The following is a 24,291-nucleotide window of genomic DNA, read 5'->3' on the forward strand; positions in this document are numbered from 1 at the left end:
GTGAGCCGCAAGGATGTGCCTGCTCTGACTGTCTGCCAGGATGTTGGATTTCCCTGGAATGTGCATTGCGATCACTAACCACTAAGAGGACATTCCCCATTGCCAAATTCTCACAGCCTCTAGACACACGGGATAGGACAGAATTCATCCTTGCTTGATTAGATATCATACTACAGATGCTCCTCCTTGCTTGTTCAGATACTATACCACAGACATGTCAGTCTGGATGGCAATCACACCCCTGGGGAGAAGGTCTTGAAAAGCCAGTAACACTAAGAGGACTGCCCTAATCTCCAAGATGTTGATGTGAAGATTGGCCTCATACCGAGACCAAAAATCCTGGATAGTCTTGCCCCTGAAATGACCCAGCCCCCACTCAGGAGGACAAGTGTCCTTGGTCACTGTGGCCTTGGAATGAGGAGAACAAAAGGCTGACCTAACGTGACCAGAGGAGATTCCAGCCACCACCAAATGTGGTGGCAACAAAGATTTGTTGGAGAAACTGTGAAGTTCATAGGATAAGTCAGATAGGACCACTGAACTGCCAGACTCCACTGCAGCACCCTCATGTGGAAAATCTCGAAAAGTAATAGACAAATACAGGCAGCCATATGCTCAAAAAGGCAAAGAACTGAGGCCACTGACAGTTTGTGAACCTGAAGGATGTGAGAAGCCTGCAAATGAACAGAATTCAGTCTTGATGTTCATAGTCATAACGGTAGTCTGGTTGAGTGACCATATCCAAATGGCAACTGATAAATTCCAGTACTTGAAGGCTGGACTTCTTGAATTCACTATTATGCCCTATGGATAGACACAGTTAGAGCAATGAATTTGAGACCCTGTAGTAACACACTCGTGGAAGCAGTCAGGTGTCCTTCATCCATGTAGGGAATGACCTGGAAACCTTGCAGCTTAAGCCAAGCTGCCACTACTTCCATGCATTTGGAGAACACCTAGAGAGCTGTTGCAAGTCCACAGGGCAGAGTCAGAAAGTGATAATGACTGTCTCCCAGTTGAAAGTTCAGAAACTGTGTGGAATGCCTCTCTATCTTTATGTGATAGCAGGCATCTTTGAGATCTACCAAAACCACTTGCCCTTCTTCAAAAAAGGCAAAATAGATGGCACCATGACCATCAGAATTTTTTTTGTATGACAAACTGGTTAAAGTTGCTGAGATCCATAATGGGTCTGAGGTCCTTGTTTTTCCATTAGTATTAAAAAGAATCTTGATAAGACCCTGGACTCTCAAAGTTCTGATGGGACCTCTTGGATGACTCAGCTGATAAGCAGGATCTGGACTTCCACGACTGCCTCCATTTACTGGCTCAGGAAAATATTTTTGTGAGTTTTCAGAGTGAGCAAAGAGAGAAGTATATAACCCCTGGACGTGCCTCACAACACACACAAGTGTAATGCAATTGCCTCCCAGAATTTTGAGTGGATAGTCAAATGATCCCCGACTACTTTGTGAGTACGGCAGCTGGGCAACCTTTCAGGTGTGCTGGAAAGGTTTTCCCAGGAAAGTACCATAAAAGCCCTGGCTCTGTGGACCACCCCTGTCCTGTGGGAGGCATCCACTTTAATTTGCCCTCTCTGCCACAGGGGGAACCCTCACTGGGAACATCCTGGAAAGTTTTCTGCACTTTATTAAAAAGGAAAGTGCATCAACCTTTCTAAGGCACTCCTAGTGGGATTTACCCTGTGGAGCATTCTGGAAGGTTGCTGCACTTGGGTTTATATCATAAACTCGAAAGCTGAAAAGTCTGAAGCACAAAACTTCGAACTGGAAAGCTCGAAGTTCAAAAACGAACCGTAGAATTGAGATCGCCATAGAGTGCGGGAAAGGGAAGATTTCCCTCTACTGCACTGTAGTGCAATCTCGGAGTTGGTATATTTAAGTGGGGGGTGCAGGGGATCTTGCCCCCCTGCACAGAACTATTTTTTTTGGGGGTATTTAGTGGGATTTTTTGTCGATTCGATGTCAGATTTCGAGCTTTGAAGTTCGATGTTTTGTGCTTCGGACTTTTCAGCTTTCGATTATATGATATAGACCTGCTGCACTTTACCAAAAAAGGAAACACTTAACACCCTTCTGGTTCCTGGAGAAGGACCTTTGAGAGTAGAGAGGTGAACACCAACAACAGACAGTATTTTTCCATCTTGCTCATGCCTAGTCAACATCTCTTTGGGCTTTGGGTCAAACTGAAAAGGAACATCAAAAGAACCATTAACAAAAGGCACCTTGAAGCAGCCCACAGAGTTAAATAAACACATTCAGGCATTATGGTGCATAGCGATACCCACAACTGCCCACCAGGACCTTCCACCGGCAGTGTTAAACAACAGGTTCATACAGATGTTGGGTATGAATTGCAGTAAAGGGAACTGAGCCTCCAGAGTCTTCTGAGCTTTCAGGGGCTGCTGAGTCTTAATGAACTATGACTTCAGCAATAAGGTCATGTTAAAGTCTTATCAAATGTGCAACATAATGCACTGCACGTAAGGCAAAAGTGGCTGAAACGTATGTGTGCCTTCCCAAACAATCCAAATCCCAAGACTCTCTGCTGCATGAATGGACTGAAGAATTCACTTCAGAAATTTCTTTTTTCATGGCTGCCACAATCACGATAGCATCCAGTGCAGAACCCTTGCTCCAGTGGGGGTTGTCTTTGGTAGGGACCAGAATTTTATCAGGATTCCTGCGGAGTGGTTACACCATGAAGGGTGGTCTCTAAGGCCTTTGATACGCAAGGTCCACAAGGGCATCCGGAAGGGGGACCACATAGCACATTAAGGGGCCTGGACCAAAGGCTTCCAGAAACAGACTCCTCTGAGGAAAGGGCTTTGGTGGTCCACTCCCCAAGCTGTTTCAACAATTCAAGTAAAAAGTCAAAGGAGGAGTCCTCATGGGGGGGGGGGGATTTGGGAGAACCCTCAGATCTACAGAAGCAGATAAGGGGATGGGATGGATCCGATGCAACTGTCCAAGCTCCCATCTCCAAATGGACAAGTTCCTCTTCATGACATCAAAAGCCAGATGGCTGAACATAGCACTTCTCGGATCAACAACCCACACAAGCCGCCATTGCTTTCTGCCTACTTGATGACTCCAATATTGGGACTGCAGCCAAGCTACTGAGAGCCAAAGTGCCCACAGGCAAAGACAACTCCAGGACCTGGGAGGCAGACCCTAACCCCAAGGTGCCGGTCCCAAACACTCAACTCTGAGGACCACTCCGCTCTAACAGTACCACAGTTGAGAATGGGACTGAGCCAGAACATAAAGCAGCAAAGCCACTGGCACCATTAGTAAGGGAGGGCAGCACAGCCAGACACAACAACCCCAGAATCAGGGAACCAGGAGGAAGATAGGAACAACGGGAGCCAAAACTTCAAGCTGAGTTGAGGAGGTGGAGATAATTCTTATCTATATCTAGGCCTGAAGAATTGCATCAGTTGTTCTAGATCCACTGGTTGAGGATCCCAAATGACCTAACAGTCCTAGAAGAGGAAGCCACCAAATGTGGCTTGGATGACCTCCTAATGGTCATCAAATCTGAAAAATGGATCAAGAAGGATGACGTTCGTACCACAGGAGAAGAGGGGAATGGTCCCCTGAGAAAACTCTGCTGGTGTAATCAGGCAGAAAGGAGAAAGGAGGAGGATCCTTGGATAGGAAGGGACTCGGACAGTTGGAGTCATCCAACTCCCTTATTCTAAGCATACAAACTGCGAAATTTTGAGGCTGAACCAACACCATCGGGCCAAAAGGGGTTGGAGCCATCGAAGGGCAGAGTACCTTCAGATCAAGCTGGCCTTTAGTAGATGAGGAAAAGTGTTTGCACTCTTCCTGCTCATTTCCATGGGACTTCAATGTGTTGTCCCTAGACCTTTCTTTCTCCTGTGTCTCTGGCTTCTTGCTGGGGGAGGAGAGGATGAAGAAGCAGCTGAGAGCTGGAGATGGCTTTTAACCACACATCTGGCCTACTTTCATTGACAGCTCTAGCACCAAAAGAAGCGCAAGCCTGACATTCTGTTTACAAGTCTAAAGAGTAGACACACTTGTCGTGGACATTATTGCAGGGATAAATTGTCCCCACAGGATACACATTTTTTTGAACCCCAAACATTTTTCTATATCCAAGGGAAGAAAAAAACACAACATAGCACAATAAACACTCCAAAGAGAAAACTATGCTTCAGGGAAAAGGCAGAAAATGCCAAAACACAACATCATAATACTTGCTACCAAACACTGACTAGAAGATTAGAGAAAATTACTACACACTAACACTCAACCACTTTAACCCCATTATTCCATCCATCCATAACCCCTTTTCCCATTTTTACACAAGGAGTCGAGATGTTAATTCAACACTGATGATAGGAAAGTTGTGTAAAATCTTACCCTACCCGTAAGATGTCCTTCTCTTCCATGTTGCAGTATTCTACATGTGGGTTTACCCTTCTTCCTCTCCAGTTCATCCGGCCAGGTTTCCAAAGATTTTCAGTTCCTCTAGGTACCTCAGATGTCTGATGTGGCTGCAGGAACATGGGCCATAAAAGTGACATCTGCACGCACCAGCCCTCAGAACCTAAACGAGGCCCCAGTCGGAGCCAGTCCTATAAGGGCATAGTCTGTCCAGTCTCACCCAGGATAGCAAGTGCAGTCTGACAAGAGGGGAAGGTATACTGCGACATGGAAGGGAAGGACATCTATGGTTATGATAAAATTTTACACAACTTTCCTATGTCCTTCTATTCCAATGTTGCAGTATTCTACATGTGGGTGAGTGGCAAAGCTCACTGAGGATTGGGGGGTGGCCTAGATGATGTTTCCAGGAATCTGTGTAGGATAGCCCTGGCAAACCCTGCCCTAGCCCTGGAGATATGGTCCAATTTGTAGTGTTTGGTAAAGGTGTGCACTGAGGACTAAGTAGCTGCCTCAAGTATGGCATTAGTGTCTAACCCCTTAAAAAAGGGTGGAGTGGGCTTTGACATTGCCCCGCAAGGTCTTTCCATGGTGTAGGTAGCAAAAAGAAATGGCCTTGGAGATCCAGGCTGAGATAGTCTGTTTGCTCACAGCTTTCCACAGGGCTCTGGGGTGGAAGGAGACAAACAGTTGGTCAGATTTCCTAAAAGGTTTGGTTTTATGAAGATAAAACCTAAGTTGTCTGTGGACGTCTAGGAAATAGAGTACTCTCTCACTATCCCCTTGCGGGTTAGGGAAGAAGGGAGGCCAATAGATAGCCTGGTTCAAGGATAGGTCATTCAATACTTTGGGAGTGAATGACGGGTTAGTCCTGACAGACACCCTGTCCAGGTGGAGGACTAAAAATGGTGGTGTAGCCATAAGACCTTGCAATTCTGAGACCCTTCTGGCTGAGGTCAGAGCTATCAATAAAACAGTTTTCCACGTACAAAATTTTATGGAAGTTTTGTCTGCTGGCTCAAAGGGGGCTAGAGTGAGTTTTTCTAATACGTAGTTAAGGTCCCAGGGGGGAGGGGAGGGTTTCCTGTGTGGTCTCAAGTGCAAAACTCCTTTGAGGAACAGTTTAGTGGGTAGCCTGGATGCAAAGGGAGGCTCCAGAGGAAGGCAGGCAGAAATAGCAGACAAATGTGCTTTCAGAGACGAGTATGACACCCCTATCTGCATAAGCTCTCACAGGTAAGACGGAATGAGAGGAATATCGCTTTCCAGCGGGTGCAACTGTCTTTTGTGACACCAAATGGAAAACCTTTTCCATATACAGAGACAGGATTTCCTTGTGTTGGGTTTCCTGGCCTCCTGCAGGACAGTGAGCACGTCCTTGTTGCATAGGTGTCACGTCCTTGTTGCATAGGTGTCTGAAGGGGATCAGCCACAGGATGAGGTGCAAGGATTGCCACTGTGGGTGTATCTGAGTCCCCTTGTTCTGTAGGTCCACTGAAGGGGTAACTTGTGGTGATTGCCCTTGGACAGGTGAAGAAGAGGGAACCAGTGCTGTCTTGGCCAGTAGGAGGTCACCAGCAAGATTTTGGGAGTCCTGCTGAATTTTCAACAGGACACTTTTATATCAGTGGGAAGGGGGGAAATACATACAGGAATTTCCCCTTCCAGGTCAACGAGAAGGCATCTGTTGCCAATGCCTTGGGGTCTGGTGTCCTGGTGCAGTAGCCAGGAAGCTGCCTGTTTATGGAGAAGGCAAAGAGCTCCATCTATGGAATACTCCACTTGTGGACCACAGTCAAGAAAACATCTCTTTTGCAGCATCCATTCGTGGTTGTTTGAAGTGGTTCTGCTTAGGTAATCCGCCTGGGAGTTGTACAGGGATGGGATGTTGGCTGACTGGAGGGTGATCCCCTGTGAGGTAGCCAGTTCCCACACCTGCAGAGCTAATCTGCATAGAAGGTAGGATTTGGTCCCTCCCTGCTTGTTGAGATATCACAGGACTGTGGTCTTGTCTGTGAGTATCTTTAGAGGGCCCTGCTCTAGGTATGGCTGGAAGGCCTGTAGAGTCAGGAGAATAGCCCTCATTTCTCTCATGTTTATGTGGTCTTGTCTGACTCCGTTTGTCTACAGAACTTGTTGTACTTTCCTTTTTCCCCCCAGAGTCGCTCCCCAGCCCAGGTCTGACGCATCTGTGTACATGGTCTGGGAGGCAGAGGGTGCTTGCAGAGTCAGACCTGGGTTTTGAACTACCTGAGCCACCCACCATCTCAGTTCCTGATGTAAGCAGGGGAGCAACAGGATCCTGAACTCCAGTGGGTGGAAGTGCTGGGTCCACACCGACCGGAGGTACCACTGAAGTTTCCTCGTGTGCATCCTTGCTAGGAGCAATATGGGAATGGTAGCTGCCATGTGACCTAGAAGTCTCAGAAATGGTCTTGCAGTCAACTTCTGTCGATTGTATAGCAGAAAAAAGGTGGTTTTGAAGGGATACCACCTTTTCTGCTGGAAGAAAGGCCTTCATGAGGTCTGTCCCGATTCTGCAACCCAGGAAGACAATATCCTGAGTGTGATTGAGGTGGGACTTTGGGAAGCTGATCATGAACCCTACAGACTGTAGGATAACCAGAAGGTCCTGGGAGTGGCTTTGAAGAGTTTCCTTGTCTTTTGCCTGGACTAAGAGGTCGTCTAAGCAAGGGAATATCCGGATTCCCTTTTCCCTGCAGAAGGTGATGACCGGAGCGAGGCATTTCGTAAATACCTTGGGTGTAGCAGAAATCCCAAAGGGCTGAAATTTTGGCAGGCAGTCAGACACTACCTGCCCTATCAGGAAAATGGGGCCGTTGGCTGGAAGACTGAGACGGCCTAGTCTGAGGAGGCTGCCCTCTAAGGGGTATTCTAGACCAGGGGGTTGCAGGCCTGAAGGATTTCCTGATAAACTGGGTCTTAGTCAGGTAGTTCCTCTGGAACTTGGAAATAGGCGAGACCAGGATAGGTTTTAAGTCCTGTAATTGTTTACCTTTATGTTGTAAGGATTTGAATAGATCAGCCACTTTTGCACCAAAGAGTGCTGAGTGGTCTAAAGGTGCATCCAGGAGTTTGGCCCTGAAGTAATCTGGGAGAGGCTGTAGTTACAGCCATGAGTATCTTCTTAATACTGAAGCTGATGCAGCTGACCTGACTGAGGCTTCAGTTGCATCATAGCTACATCTTAGGGAGCTGTCTATTCACTTCAGAGATGAGTGCTATCAGTGAAGACAGGGAGGCCTTGGCTGCACAATCAGGGATGTCTTCCAACTCTTTAGTGGTTTTGCCCAGGAGAGCTAAAGAGTATTTGGTCATATGTGTTTGGTAGTTTGTGGCTCTAAATGAGAGAGAGTGGCCGAAGTATAAATTTTCTTTCTCAACCTCACCATGGTCTTGCTGTTTTTATCAGCTGGGAGAATCCAGTAGTGGTAGGCAGAAGTTTGGAGGCCCTGTCCGTAGAGATGGAAATAGTGGCTGTGTCAGCAGGAGGGCACTTAAAAAGAAATTTCTCTGTCTCAGGGACTTTATACAGTCTGTCTGCTCTCCAAGGAGCCAAAGGTTGGGAGTCCGGGCTAGTGGAGGCTGAGGCAAAAGCTTCCAGAAAAGCAGGTTGGACAGAAGGAATAGCAGAAGGACTGGGAGTGTCCATTTAAATAAGGTCATAAAACCTCTTCTGAACGTCAGACATATCCGAGGATTGCCATTTAAAGTGGTCTTTCATTTTATTAATAGTTTCCCCAATTGTAAGATCCTCTACAGGAGAGTCAGGTTCAACAGAGCCCTCCTCAGGAGAACCATATCCCAAGGGGTATGAGATCTGGGAGGAGTAGGAAAAACAGTCCTCAGAGGAGTCAGACAATTCCTCTTCCTCAGGCTGCTCTACCCTCATTTCCTGGGTTGGAGGTCTGGGACTAAGGAGGGAAGGAGCAATGGCAGAGGGCTCTGCTGAAGGCCTAAGGGCCATAAAAGCATTGAACAAACTCTAGCTGAAGGCCTACCAATCTGGCATGCTTTCAGAAGTAAGAATGGAGGTGTCTAGTTTTTTGTTTTTTTCTTTAAGGGCCTAGCCGGAGTCTGGCTAGGAATAGGCCTAGGGTCACTGATCGGAATAGCAGAGGCTGTGTCCGGTGAGCCCCGACTGAATGCTGGTTCCCCCTGGCATCTAGAAAAGATGCCGTTAAATCCTCTGTGGATGTGTCACCCGCTCGAGATTTTGCGGCTTCCTCAGAGGTACCCGCTATAACTGTACTGGTGGATGCCGGATCCTCAGTCAAGCTGACGTCGGCTACAGACTGCGGTATGGCAGACAGAGGCACAGCAGAAGAAGTAGGCCGTGAGGACTTGGCCCTTTTCCTAGGCCGTTTGGATGGGGCATCGGGTGCAGCCTCCATTCCTAATGCTAACTGTTTCAAGCACTGACTCTCTAAGTACAGGTGCAGGGCTTGCAAATGGCAGCGTAAAATCTTGGGGACAAACGATCGGCAAATGGCACAATTCTCGTGGTCGTGTTCCCTGCCTAGACAAAAGAGACACTGGTCATGTGTGTCTTTGTGGGGAATCTGCCGACCGCACTTGCTCTTATCGGATGACATTAACAGATTATAATAATCAACAAAGTAGGACTGAAAGAATCCCCAATGGGGTACTTAACTGAATTTTTTTCGATCTAATGTCCATGAGAAACAGGAGCACCTGGCGTAAAACTGGCGGCTGAAAAGTTCTTAGGGCTGCACATCATCTTTATGGCCCATGTTCCTGCAGCCACGTCAGACACACCTAGAGGGACTGAAAATCTTTGGAAACCTGGCTGGATGAACTGGAGAGGAAGAAGGGTAAACCCACATGTAGAATACTGCAATATTGGAATAGAAATACATCAACTAGTGTCAACTATAATTATTTTCAATAAAATGTTTAGCATTACCTACCTACCTAGAAAGAAACGCACACAACAAACTGCACCAAACTACAAGCTACTACTAAGAAAGTTATAAAAATAGAGCAGGTAGAGCAGCAACAGCACAAATACCAAAGAAAAAAAATCCAAAAAGGATATACAGCTGTAGTAGCTCTTGAACGGTGATCTGAAAGTACAGTTGTGTACACTTATCATAAATGTACATGTTCGAGTGTATTAACTGTTGCAGTCATTACATTTGGGTAATCTGCTGGCAGGTTGCCCTCAGTCGGCCTGATTAAAAAAGTCTTAGGTCCTGCGTCGGTTGCTGTCCCTTCTTCCTTGACGTCAGGTCGTCAGGGGTATAAAACATGCAGCCGACGCCATTACATCAGTTTTTCTTGCCCCAGATGTCAGGTGCCCTCCAAATATCTAAGTAATGGCACAATTCTCGTGGTCGTGTTCCCTGCCTAGACAAAAGAGACACTGGTCATGTGTGTCTTTGTGGGGAATCTGCCGACCGCACTTGCTCTTATCGGATGACATTAACAGATTATAATAATCAACAAAGTAGGACTGAAAGAATCCCCAATGGGGTACTTAACTGAATTTTTTTCGATCTAATGTCCATGAGAAACAGGAGCACCTGGCGTAAAACTGGCGGCTGAAAAGTTCTTAGGGCTGCACATCATCTTTATGGCCCATGTTCCTGCAGCCACGTCAGACACACCTAGAGGGACTGAAAATCTTTGGAAACCTGGCTGGATGAACTGGAGAGGAAGAAGGGTAAACCCACATGTAGAATACTGCAATATTGGAATAGAAATACATCAACTAGTGTCAACTATAATTATTTTCAATAAAATGTTTAGCATTACCTACCTACCTAGAAAGAAACGCACACAACAAACTGCACCAAACTACAAGCTACTACTAAGAAAGTTATAAAAATAGAGCAGGTAGAGCAGCAACAGCACAAATACCAAAGAAAAAAAATCCAAAAAGGATATACAGCTGTAGTAGCTCTTGAACGGTGATCTGAAAGTACAGTTGTGTACACTTATCATAAATGTACATGTTCGCGTGTATTAACTGTTGCAGTCATTACATTTGGGTAATCTGCTGGCAGGTTGCCCTCAGTCGGCCTGATTAAAAAAGTCTTTGGTCCTGCGTCGGTTGCTGTCCCTTCTTCCTTGACGTCAGGTCGTCAGGGGTATAAAACATGCAGCCGACGCCATTACATCAGTTTTTCTTGCCCCAGATGTCAGGTGCCCTCCAAATATCTAAGTAATTAAAAACACAAAAATATATATCTCCAAACTAAAGCAAATACACCAAAAAGGCTTTTAAGCATAGTAAAGGAAAGTATAAGTATAGAAAGAGAAAAAACAGGGGGTTGGAGGGGGGGTAAACAGGACTGCAACAGTGAATGCAATCGAACATCTACATTTATGGTAAGTGTACACAACTGTACTATGTTCTTCGTGTTTCACTGTTGCAGTCATTACATTTGGGTAGATTCCCAAAGCTATGGTTGGGAGGATGGAATTATACAGCATTAGGACCAGCTACAAGGCCCTGCAGGACAGCAGTGGCAAAGCCAGCTCTGGATTTAGAGAAGAGAGGTAAATGGTAATGTTTGGTGAATGTATGAACTGAGCTTCAGGTAGCAGCTTCTATAATGTCCCTAGTAGGAACACCTCTGAGAAAGGCTGTAGAAGATGCAGCACTGGTGGAATGAGATCTGATTCCCTGGGGGATAGTTTTACCATGGTGCATATAGCAGAAATGAATACAATGGCTTATCCATTTGGAAATAGTTTGCTTTGAAATAGCCTTTCCCTCTGCCCCTGCAGCAAATGCCACCAGTAGTTTATCAGATTTTCTTAGAGATTTTGTCCTGTTTAAGTAAAATCTAAGCTGTCTGTGTACATCCAATGAATGCAGAATCCGCTCCCCCTTGTTCTGTGGATTGGGAAAGAAAGTTGGCAAATGAATAATTTGATTAAGAGCCACACTGGATACCACCTTAGGCATGAAGGATGGATTGGTCCTGAGAGACACCCTGTCCGCATGAAAAATAATGAAAGGCTTCACTGCCATAAGAGCCTGTAATTCAGAAATCCTTCTAGCTGAAGTGCTGCTAAAAGGAAAGCTGTTTTCCAAGAGAGAAATTTTAAGTCTGCAGTAGCAGCTGGCTTGAAAGGAGGAAGAGTACGTTTTTCCAAAACAAAGTTGAGGTCCCAGGCAGGGGTTGGAGCTCTCCTGGGTGGTCTTAAGTTTTTGGCCCCTTTGAGATACTGCTTTAGCAGTGGATGAGAGAAGAGGGGAGGCTCAGTGTTGTAATGAGCTGTAATGGCTGAGGCATGGATTTTTATGGAAGAAAAGGACAGGCCCTTGTGAAGCATCAGTTAAGTATTGTAAAATCTGAGGAATATTGGGCACTGCTGTACTTATCCCTTGTGATTGATTCCAGGCACGAAATCTTTTCCATTTGTCAGCACAAGATTTTCTAGTACTAGGTCTTCTTGCCTCCAAAAAGACATCCATCATAGGCTTGCTGAGGGATGCTAAGGGTGAATTTAGATGATTAGCCACGCTGCAAGATTCAAAGTTTGGAGCCGAGTGTGCAGAATTTGGTTGTTCTGCTGAGACAGTAAGGTGTCCGAGACAGGTGCCATGGTGGAAGGTGTGACACATTGCGCAGGAGTGGGTAACAGTGTTAGCGAGGCCAGTCTGGAGCAATCAAAATCATTTTTTGTTTGTCCTGTTTGATTTTTAGTAGAACTTTGGAGAGCAGAGGCAGAGGGGGAAAGGCATAGACTGATAGGTTTTTCCAGCTGAACGATAGAGCATCCACTTTCCAGGCTTTTTTGTGATGAATTCTTGTGCAGAATTTGTCCAACTGATAGTTCTGGGGAGAGGCAAAAAGATCTATGTCTGAACTCCCCCATTTGCATGTCAACATTCTGAAAGTCCGTGGTTCCAGTTTCCATTCGTGTGGGTCCATGTGATTTCTGCTTAGTTCGTCTGCCAGAGTATTCAGCTTTCCTGGCAGGAACTGAGCTTGTAGCTGTATCTGATAGGTTAAGGCCATGTTCCACAATGCCATGGCTAGTCTACAAAGGGGGTAGGAGTGTGTACCCCCTTGTTTGTTTATGTACCACATAACTGTAGTGTTGTCCGTCTTTATCATTAATTGTCCTGGATGAAGGTAGTCCTTGAAGGCTGTCAGTGCATTCTGTACAGCTAACATCTATTTTTGATTGATATGAAGGTGCATTTGATTTGGGCTCCATTTGCCCTGAATGCACTTCCCTGCCAGATGAGCCCTCCAAGCATAGTCTGATGCATCTGTAGTTGGAGTTTGGGTGGCAGGGGGTGGAGTGAATAGCAGTACTTTGTTTTGGTGGCAGGTCTCTGCCCACCATAGGAACTCTAGTTGCAGGCAAGGTATGATAGGAATCATTGTTTCCAGGATGTGACTGCGTTGACTCCATAAACTTTTTAAGTACCACTGAAGTTTCCTCATATGCAGTCTTGCATATGGAATTAGAAGAATGCAGGAGGCCATGAACCCCAAGGATTGCAGCACTTGTCTTGCAGATAGCAGGGTTTTTGTGGCCACCTGTTTGAAATAAGTTACCAAATGAAGTTGCTTTTCTGGCGTAAGGTAAGCCATTTGGGCATTTGTATTCAAGCTTGCACCCAGGAATGTAATTTTTTGAGAGGGTACCAGTTGTGATTTCTTTTCGTTTATAGTGTACCCTAGACAAGTTAGAATCCTTTTTACAAACGCCAGATGTTTTAGAAGAATGTCCCTGTTTTCTGCCTGAATTGGACAATTGTCCAGATATGGATATATTTGAATATTTCTTTGTCTGCAAAATGCAATTACTGGAGCCAGGCATTTTGTGAAGACCCTGGGCGCAGTAGATAAGCCAAAGGGCAGTGCAGAGAACTGGTAATGCAAGTAGCCTGCTTTGAAGCGGAGGTATCTTCTGCAAGATTCCCTGATTGGGACATGCAGGTAAGCCTCTTTTAAATCTAGAGTTACCAACAAGGCATCTTTGCCTAGCATAGGAAGTAACTGTTGAAGAGTCAGCATCCTGAATTTTGGAATGTCCAGAAATCTGTTTAGAGTAGATAAGTCCAGAATTGGATGCCATGATTTGTCTTTTCTGGGTACCAGGAAAGGTCTTGAATAGAAATATTGTCCCTTTTCCTCTTCTGGAACCGGCTGAATAGCCCCCATTGTTCATGAGGGACAGTACTTGTTTCTGGGCCTCTGCCCACTGATTTGTGGGCAGGTCTGGCCATCCGTTTGGGATTGGCAAAGTGTGGAAATGAAATCTGTATCCCTGGGATGCTATATTTAAAACCCATTTGTCCTGGGTTATAAGTTGCCAGTTTCTTGCAAGAAGTGCCAGTTTCCCCCCAAAGGGCGACCAAAAGGTAAGTGCTTGGTAAGTGTAAAGGGAAGTCATTGAGACTGCTTACCATAGGGAGGTGCCTTGTTGTTTCCAGATTTGGAGGAGGAGGCACCCCATTGTTTTGTTCTAAAAGTCCCTTGTGACTGAAACCCAGAGCCTTTGGAATGTCTGGGTTTGACTTGAGTGGCTCTCGAAGGAACTGGAAAGGACCAGTTCTTAGTAGGCCAGTGCCTACTGGAGGTTGCATTTGTAAAAAATCTTTCACAGTTTGCATAGATTTAGCTTAAACTTCCAGCTTTTTTAAAACTTTTTCAGCCTTATTACCAAAGAGATGGTCCTGTTGTAAAGGAGTATCCAACAATTTTGCTTTAACCTGATCAGGCAAAGTTTTCTCTTTGAGCCAAGCATGCCTTCTTAACACAGACCCAGTTACAGCAGCCCTGGCAAGAGGCCTCCAAAGAATTAAAACCACATTGCAAAGTATGTTTTCTAACTTGTTCAGCTGAATGAAATAAATCCTGTAAATCTTTATTTTTCACACAGTCAGAAATCAATATCATTTTCTGTTTAAGCAGTCCCATGATATGCTGTTGATATTTAAGCATATGAAATTGACAGTTTAAAGCCCCGATTGCCAAGGTTGCAAAAGTGTAAACCTTCTTACCCCATCTATCCAGCGCCTTGGAATCTCTATCAGAAGTGGTAGGATTTTTTGCAGTAGAGGTCTTAATGCCCTTGGGACCCTGAGAAATGGTTTCAGCATCTGCAATAGGATTTTTGAAAAGGAATTTGTGGGAGTCAGGAACCCTGTAGTATCTGTCTAGCTTACAAAGAGCCGGAGGCAGAGAATCAGGAGCCATACTAGATTCTGAAAACACATCAACAATGTCTAAAACAGGAGGCAGAGCCAAAGGTCTACGCTGAGGAAGAAGAAGAAAATCCCTATGTCTCTTTTTAGATTCAGAGAAATCCTGACTTGCCTAGTGGAAATGTTCCTTTAAAGTATGTAAAGTTTCCCCAAAAGAAAAATCCTCAGGGGGAGAAGCAGAAGGAATGGAATCTTCTGCATCAGAGTCTTCATAAGTTTGTATAGACAAATCTTGTTTATAAGAAGAGTCAGAAGAAATAGAATCCTGTTCAGAAGATTCATAATCAATGTCTTGCCTAGGCCTCTTAGAAGGGGGGATTGGCTACCCCTGATCAGAGTAATTAAATCTTCAGCCATTTTGATCATCTGTTTTTTAGGCAAAGGGGCCTGCACATGTGGCCCAGGCGTCGTTTTTTTAGACACAGATTTTGACCTTAGTTTTGAAGATGGCATCGGTCTAATATACAAATCTGTAGGCCTGAAAACACCCTCAGAAGCCGGTGTCTGCACAGCGGCTCCGGACCCATCTAAGGTACAGACATCCGCGGGTTCCATAATTGAAACATCTCGTGGCATACCGGACTCCAAATGGGTCTCAGTAGAGGCCTGCGAATCAGAAGTAGCGGGTATCAGGGGCTGCGAAAGCGCCTCACTGAGTACCGGCGAACTGGTGACTGGCTTAAGAGAAGCGTCATAGTCAGTTTTGGACCTCGACGGCCTGTCTCTGTCTTTTTCTTTGTGTTTTTTTAGGTATTCCGGTAGCTGGATTGCTAACCGACATTTCTGGATAATTAAATCGTGAGCCAAAATACTTAAAAGCAAAAATATACCGACGTTTAATAGTGCGTTGATTAAATTTAGCACAAAACCGACAGCAAGGCACGCTGTGGTCAGGATCTAGGCAAGGAATACAGTACAAATGAAAATCCTTATGAGGTATTTGCTTCCCACAAGTAATGCAATTACTAACTTTTACTGAAATCAGTAAGGAGCAAGAAAAAGTTTCCCCAATGGGGTACTTAGCATTTTAGTTGAAGACTTCGGTTCTGAAACTCGAAAAAGAAAATTTCAGGAGTCGGCCGACCAGCACTTGCGAACTGCTTCTGCTTCAGGCACCGCGCGGCATGAAAGACTGATGTAATGGTGTCGGCTGCATGTTTTATACCCCTGACGTCATGGAAAAAGGGACAGCAACCGACGCAGGACCCAAGACTTTGTTAATCAGGCCGACTGAGGGCAACCTGCCAGCAGATTACCCAAATGTAATGACTGCAACAGTGAAACACGAAGAATACCCTACTGGCAGCAAACAAGACCTGAGGACAGGCAGTTCGAGAAGGATATTGCTAAAAGTGCCTGTGTCAAACCAGTTGGATCCGATAACACAGGTTGAGATGGAAGGGAAAGACAACACTGGATCATGACATTAGTGAGAACAGGTATAAAACAATGTCATAAGCAATTAAACCATCTTTGACTACTGTTACAAACTTTAAGTTGAAAAGTCTTACAAAAATTAATCCCATCATGGTAACTTGAAGTGACACAGCCTATAAAACCACTGAAAGTCAAAGTTTTATATGCTTAACAGAAGCTGAGATGCACTGAAGTTATTCAAACCTTTCAAAAAGCACACTTATTTAAAAAAATATAGCAGTGGTCTTAAAACCAGGTGTTACTGACATATCACTTTTCAAATAACAAAGGCAGTGAAGGTTAAGGAATACTAGTTCTTAAAATATTACATTTAGAGAAACTAAGACTAAGCACCTAAAAAAGCCCTCTGCTACCTCCATATAACACTAGGATAGTACTGCAAAAACAGGATTGTGCAAGAAGTAGGAGTGCTGTACAACATTGGAATGCACTCACAGTCAACCTGCATGTGTAACTAAATGTAACAGGATTGAGTTTAAACAGGGATAGAAGGATCAAAACATAAAAATGGTGCAGTATGTCAGTAGATTACTAGGGTCCACACCAGACAGTCACACAATCAGAAGCCAAGAAAATTCACCCCCCGGAAAATACTAGCGACCACAACTCGGGGGGGGATAGGAGCAAGACAATCTTGGCAGATTGGATGAATTTCTGTTAGAAAGCAAAACCCAGTGTCATGTGAAACAACCTCCAGAGTTGGAGGTTTTTCTATACATCTTGGTTCAGGTACCATGAGAAAAGAAAAAAAAAGCAAGATTGCCTAGATGAATCTAATGAGGCATTTCAGTGAGACTGAAAAAATGGCATCAAAACCCTACTTACTAGAATTCTTTTTCGATCCTTCTCAGATAGGAATTTCACAGGAGGGTACTTCTGTGTAAAACTGCAAAAGATGTGAAACACAAAATTATTGGTGATTTGTTTCTTTGAAGTTGTTCTACACTTCCCTCTGCAGCAGCATTTTGACATTATATTCACATTGACAATAGTCCCTCTCATTTTGCACACCTGAAACTTATTAACTAATTGTTTCTTCTTGCAAGGCTTTCTGGTAACTAGTAATATTCTACTACCTGCTTTATCGAAACGGACCACTGAAAATGACTTCAAATGTATAGCTCTGATGCTCTGTAAATCCTCTTCCCATGCCAGCAAAAGACCAAATCTGTTCAGTAAAACAACTTTTAAGACAGAGAAAATCTTCCGAGTTTCTTTTTTTAACTTTAGTCAATAAAACTAAATTGCAATCACTGAGCATTCATTGTAGGCAAAATATTCAACAGTCTTTACAAATTAATCTGCACGGCTAGCTCAAAAAACCTAAAAATCCACTGCTTCCAACCTTTAACATGGTACATCCCTGAAGCAAGCAATATGTTTCACACCTTCTAGACATCGGTCTTTTTTTTCCACGTCATTCAACATTGCCTAAATCCTTCAAACAGAAGAGACACCACAGTTACCAACAACCACAACCTCATTCCAACATAGCTCTCAACCTCTTTGTGCAAGAAATCTGGACAAAGCCTAAAATAGTGAAGGATAAAGGCCCAAAAATAGGGACACATTTTAAATACTGCTCTTACAAACTTAGAAAGTTGCTAGAATAACAATTTATGTTAGCATGCATTTTTCTGAAGGATATGAAGTCTGAAACTCAAATGTACATCTTTATTTAGTGACTTCAATCCTCCGTGATTTGCAAGAAAACAACAAATTTTAGAAGGAGCAGAACAAAAATGTGAGGCAAATTCTCTGAAAATCTGGACAGCTGAAAGGTATGCATCCCAATGACATGGGCAGTTTGTTTTCTTCTGTAAAGATGTTACCATCTCCTACTCACTTAAAAAGAGTTATGTACTTACCATAATTTGGCATCTTTGCTGCAGCTTGTGTGTTAGTACACGAATAAACGAGCCTTCATGGGTTCTGTTTAAGCAGCTTTATTCTATACAAACACATCACTGTAGAGGCTTAATGACTATGACTAAGTAACTTGTATACAAATTAACTACTGCGATCATACATGCTCACTCAGTGGCTGCTTCTACAAAATGACACTAGGGATTGCACACGTCTGGAATTTACATGTGCATGCACAGCCTCGCATGCTTCTTAAAGACATAGCGCGCACACACGTTACACTCTGATCTACATTTGCTATCCAGTGTCTTTATTCCTCAAAGATGGGTCTAGGATCCGACCTCAGATCCAAGCTGGCCACTTTTCAGATCCAGAGCTCAAGCTCATCCCCTTCCCATAATCCCCTGCTACCCTCTAACCCTCAGACTAAGTTTGCTAAATTAGCCTAAATACAGAGACACATCTGAAACAGAAGTCAAAAACTTCTTGCCAGATTCAACCCACTTAAGCCTCACCAGAGCTACCAGAAGGAAGGTGGAAGGAGGTTGGGAATATGAGCAATAATGACAATGGATAGTACAGATACCAAGTTATGGTAAGTACATAACTCTTTATCTGATTCTATCCGTGTCATTATTCCTCAGAGATGTGTGAGAATCCCCAGCTGCTATGTACTTTGGGTGGCCTCAAGAAAGGATGTACCACAGCATGGAGGAACCAAAGGAAGCCCTGTTCCTGGATAACAAATCCAATTTGTAGTGCAAAATGAAGGTATGAGGATTAGACCAAGTTGCAGCAGCACAGATCTCATCAAGGGAAAGTCTGGCCAAGAAGGCTGATAACATAGCAACATACCTAGTAGAGTGGGCCTTAACTGGTCTGGAAAGGTGCAAATTCCGACTAGCATAAATGAAGGAAATACAGCCAGCAATCCACCTGGAGCTAGTCAATTTGGAAATTGCCTGACCTCTTCTGTTTTGGGAGGAAGCCTCAAAAAGTTGGTTTAACTTCCTAAATTCCGCAGTCCTTTTCAAATAAAAATGCAACTGTCTGTGGACATCTAAATAATGCAAGATATATTCTCCTTGATTTTTGTTATTAGAGAAGAAAAACTGAAGTTGAATCGACTGAGATTTGCTTAAGAGGCCACTTTAGGGAGAAAAGAAAGAGTCATTCTAAGAGACACCCTACCCTTGTGAAAAAAAAAACATAAATGGTGGCTTAACGCACAGAGCCTGTAGTTCCGAGACCCTCTTGCCAAAAGTAATGGCTATTAAGAAGGCCATCTTCCAAGACAGGAATTTAATGTCACATGAACTAGCAAGTTCAAATGTTTTTTTGTGTTAGAGACTGCAGCACCAAGGTTAAATCCCACAGAGGTGATGGATCCTTAATAGGAGGCCAAAGAAGGAAAACACCTTTCATAAAGGCTTTGCACAACTTGGAAGTAAAGACAGCCTCATTGCTGTCATGGAAATTAGAGATGGCAGCAAACTGGAGCTTAATAGTAGAGAAACTTGCCCCATCCAGAAAGAAGGAAGGAAGATAAGAAGAGCAATATATCAGGAAAAGAGTCTGAAAAACGGTCTTGATTCTGTTGTCTGGCCCAAATGGAACACTTTTTCCACTAACTGGAATACAATTTCTTCATAGATGTTTTTTGCAAAGCCAGAATAATGTTCCTCATCGGGGAAGGAAGCTTGGACTGAGTCAGAATTACTGGAACTGGAGAAACTGTGTGGTTAGACAAAGGGTCTGGACACTGGGAAGTGGAAAAGAAGACCCAGAATGGGATCCGGTATCCAAGGGAGATACTTCAGATGACACCTTAGGAAGGAGAACCGTGCCTGACAAGGCCAGAAAGGGCTGTAAAAACCAAAAAATAATGTGGCAACCTACTGGCAGGTACAATCCTTTAATTAATTAAATGAAGCGCTTTTCGTTCAATGCAATTCTTTGAACTTCTTCAGATACATATACAAATTACAAATTGATTTAAATATCTATGATATCTAGTCAGCTGATCCTAGCTTACTACAAATTAAAAGGGCTACACTATAGTGTTAAAAATACTTGAATATTTAAGGTAAAAACATTAAGGGCATCGCAGAGCAAATAAAACTATTTACAATTCCAATTCATCCTGGTGTAATATAAAAACGTGTAAATTATATGTTATCAAAATTCTTATTAACCATTGTAATGGTGATAATAATAATAATAATAAAAAACAGTAAAAAACAACAGTTAAGATTCCCTATATCAATTATTCCTATTTAAACAGCAGTAAATACATCTATCGATGAAACAGATGCTAGCATGTAAACTATCTACCTAAACTTTTAATTTTTAGGATAGGCATAATTGAACACATATCATTGAGTCCGGGCTCATTATATGCATTCAGGTGTATTTGCCATATTAATTCCAATTTCTCTAGTTCCAATTCTGTTGGTCCACCCCTTATTTTTGGTGCCATTTGGTCTAGAATCCAAAATTTAAAAGTATGACTAGGATTTTCTTGAACATGTTTAGCTAATGCACTATCCTGGCTACTTTTTTTAATACTATATAAATGGTCGTATATTCGGTCCCTCAGTCTACGTTTAGTTTTACCTACATAGAAACTGGGACACTGTATGCACTTAGATAAATATACGACCATTTTAGAGTTACAGTTAAATTTACCCGTACTCAACACTTTTTTGTTCTTATTATTGTTGGTCTGAATATCTATTGATGTACCTACGTGAATGTACTTACAGTACGGGCAGGAGTAACATTGTTGCATGCCTTTGAATTTGGTTGTGACTTTCCCCAAATTTTCAAATAAATTTTTGAAATTCCTATCTCTTCGTGTTGTGAATTTCGGAACTAATCCTAATTTCTCAAGAAGTTCTTTGTCCTGAGTAATAATGTTCCAATTTTTCCATATAATACTTTTAATATGTTGGAAATCAATGTTGTATGTAATAACAAAATTAACACTTGAACCATCAGGTTCTTTATTTATTATACTATTACCAGTGTTTTCTGTTAAATTGTTGTTTACTACATTATTTACTGCAACTATAACCATATTTTCAGCTGTGTCCTCTTTATTACTCAAAATAGGTTGATAAGTTCCACTCCTTTTATTCGTCACTTCCATAATAATTTCATCCAGAAACTTACTAGGGTATGCTCTTCTAATGAACATTTGTCTCAGTGTTACATTCTACCCTAAAATCCTCCTCCGTGGTGGTCATTCAGGCTGCCCTGACCAGTTGTCCCTTAACCACCGATTTCTTCTGGTGGAAAGGGTGGCCACTTGTGAAGTGTATGGGAGAAAGCAATGGAGTATCCTCCGGAAAGAATTTTTAGTACCCACTGATTGGCAGTGGGACTTGTCCAGGCTAGTGAGTGGAGGGAAAGATGGCCCCCGACTGCCTCTAGGACAGGCCAGGCTGGCAACACATCTGGAGCACTGGAAGACCTTTTCTGAGAAGGATTTCCGAGAGCCCCGATTGTGGGGACCCCCTCTGCCCCTAGGATGGCATCTATTGTTGAATCCCCTGCCCCAGCCTGTGGAAGAGGATTTCTGGGGAGCACCCTGAAAGGAAGACTAAGTCCTCCGGAACCAAAGTTTCTTACCACCTCTCTGGGTCTTAGAAAAGGACCTCGGGGGGGGGGGTAGAAAACTTGATTCCTACCATGGGGAGAGTCTTGCCCTCCTGCTCACTGTGGGTTAAGGTCTATAACAGATGGTCCAAACAAAGAGGAACTGTCAAAAGTGGATAAAGGGTTTCGAAAACCCACAAAGGCGAAACCAGGCATGACATCTGATAGCGATGCCTGTGCCTGCCGCTACAGGGGTGGCCTCCACAGTATTGGAGATAAAGCTCATTGAAGCATTCGTTAGGGAGTTGAGAGGGGACAGCCTCAGACAGACATGCTTGAAGCTCTCTTGAGGCAATAACTCTGACAGGGAAATGGTAAGCTCCGAAACCAAATCCCTTTGAAGTCAGATTAAGTGGACCAAGTAACTGGTTGCTCTCAGACCAAAAGTAGCCAAAGCAAACACACACTTTCCAAAGCGGACAATCACTTGGGACTCCCTGTTCTGGGAACAGACCAAGGAGTTCTGCTCAGCTAGCTCTTCTTAGTAGCAGCGGTCACCATGATGGCATCAACAGGTCTTTCTCTTTCTTGGTAGCAGTGGTCACCACGATGGCATCAACAGGGACACATTTGCTCCAGAAAGAACTGACCTGAGGGGGACTCAGGAACTTATCTGCTTTCTTGGGTACGGTTCCACCATGTCCAGCTCCTTCCAGGACCTGCTGGCGATGAGGTCCACAAACTCAGCAGGGGGGGCAGGTAAAAGATGGGCCCATCCTGAACGTCTTCAGAAACAAGGACTCCTCTGAAGACGGGGGTGGGAAGATCATCTGCCTCTCTGAGGACTTCCAGGATGTCCCCAAAGGAAACCTCCTCAGGCAGAAGTCTGGAGGACCTGTCTTCCTCCTCAAAATTTGTGTCTTCGTTGAGGGACTCTCTGAGAGAGTCCAGGTGCCTCCTTCTCTTACACCTTCACTTCCAAGGGGGCTCCTCCACTGTGGGTTCAGGGGAGACTCAGAAAACATGGGTATCCTAAGTGGGGCAGTGCCCAACTGAAGGTGTTCGCGAGGGGGCTGACCCTGGATAGATGATGACGCTTCAGCACCCAAACCCAAGAAAGGCTGGGGAGGACCATGGGAAGAAGGAGAGGTAGCTACCAAACTGGAGAAAGTTCTCTCTACCACCTGGAAGGACAACGGACTGGACGAAGCCCATCCCCGGCAGCTGGGGCCACCTGAGAAGGGAGAAGGGACCCCAACACAGTTCCAAAACCTCCAGATGATATCGACCCCGAGGTGTCCAGTGCAGGGGCCCCCAAGGAAAGGGAGTGGTCCAAAAAATCCAGGCCCAAACTCATCTCCAGGGAACCAGCACCAACCCCTTGGAGACTAGGCCCACTCTGGTCCGAAGACTGCAGAAAGTACAGTTGTGTACACTTACCATAAATGTAGATGTTTGAGTGTATTCACTTTTGCAGTCATTACATTTGGGTAATCTGCTGGCAGGTTGCCCTAGGTCAGCCTGAATTCCAAAGTCTTGGGTCCTGCGTCGGTTGCAGTCTCCTCTTCCATGACGTCAGGTCATCAGGGGTATAAAACAGGCAAGCCAACGCCATTTTCTTTAGTTTTGCTTGCCCTAGATGTCAGGTGCCCCCCAAATGGGTAGCAAAAATATATATATATATAAACTACACATACATGCAACAATATAAATTTTACCTTCATCTACAAGCAAATACACCACAAAGGTTGTAGAAAATAGTGAAGGAAAGAGAAACTCCAAAATAAAAGGGGGATGGCAGGCGAGTAACCTGGACTGCAACAATGAATACACCCGAACATCTACATTTATGGTAAGTGTACACAACTGTACTATGTTCTTCGCGTTTCACTGTTGCAGTCATTACATTTGGGTAGGATCCCAAAGCTATGGATGGGAGGCTGGAGCTGAACTGCATTAGGGGCAGCTATAAGACCCTGCAGAACTGCAGTGGCAAAGTCTGCCCTGGACTTAGAGTAGAGAGGCAAATGATAATGCTTTGTAAAAGTGTGAACAGAACTCCAAGAAGCAGCCTCTAGAATGTCTTTGGTTGGTACCCCTCTGACAAAGGCTGCTGATGTAGCTGCAGCCCTGGTGGAATGAGACCTAATGCCCTTGGTGTAAGTAGAAGAAACGAATGCAGTGGCTTATCCACTTTGAAACAGTCTGCTTTGAAAAACCCTTTCCCTCTGATCCTGCAGCGAATGCCACTAGTAGTAGTTGCTCGGTTTTTCTTAGAGCTTTAGTCCTGCTCAAGTAGAATCTTAGTTGTCTGTGTACAGCCAAGGAATGCAGAATCCGCTCCCCCTTGTTCTGCGGATTTGGATAAAAAGTTGGCAGATGAATAGTTTGGTTAAGAGCCACACTGGAAACCACCTTAGGCATAAAGGAAGGATTAGTCCTGAGGGACACCCTGTCTGGGTTAAATATGATAAAAGGCTCCACAGCCATGAGGGCCTGTAGCTCTGAAACCCTTCTTGCTGAAGTAATTGCCAGGAGCAAAGCTGTTTTCCATGATAAGAACTTTAGATCTGCAGTAGCAGCTGGTTCAAATAGAGGCAGGGTTAGCTTTTCCAACACATAATTGAGGTCCCATGCAGGAATTGGGAGGCCTTACATTTTTGGCCCCTCTAAGATACTGCTTTAGCAAAGGATGAGAAAAGATTGGTGGCTCTGTGTTGTAATGAGCCG

General features: G+C 44.2%; 1 protein-coding gene across 2 annotated transcripts in view; it reads right to left on the reverse strand.

Annotated features, from left to right (window-relative positions):
- UXS1 (UDP-glucuronate decarboxylase 1) overlaps window positions 1-24,291 on the reverse strand; it is a 1,006,428-nt gene that overhangs the window by 724,930 nt on the left and 257,207 nt on the right. For both annotated transcript variants that reach the window (XM_044072750.1, XM_044072749.1), the window contains exon 5: window positions 16,921-16,981. In XM_044072750.1, the coding sequence (XP_043928685.1) occupies window positions 16,921-16,981 (61 nt within the window). The remainder of the gene's footprint in view (window positions 1-16,920; window positions 16,982-24,291) is intronic.

Source organism: Protopterus annectens, chromosome 5.part0 (genome assembly GCF_019279795.1).
Source record: "Protopterus annectens isolate FY-2018-M chromosome 5.part0, PAN1.0, whole genome shotgun sequence".
Classification (NCBI taxonomy): domain Eukaryota; kingdom Metazoa; phylum Chordata; order Ceratodontiformes; family Protopteridae; genus Protopterus; species Protopterus annectens.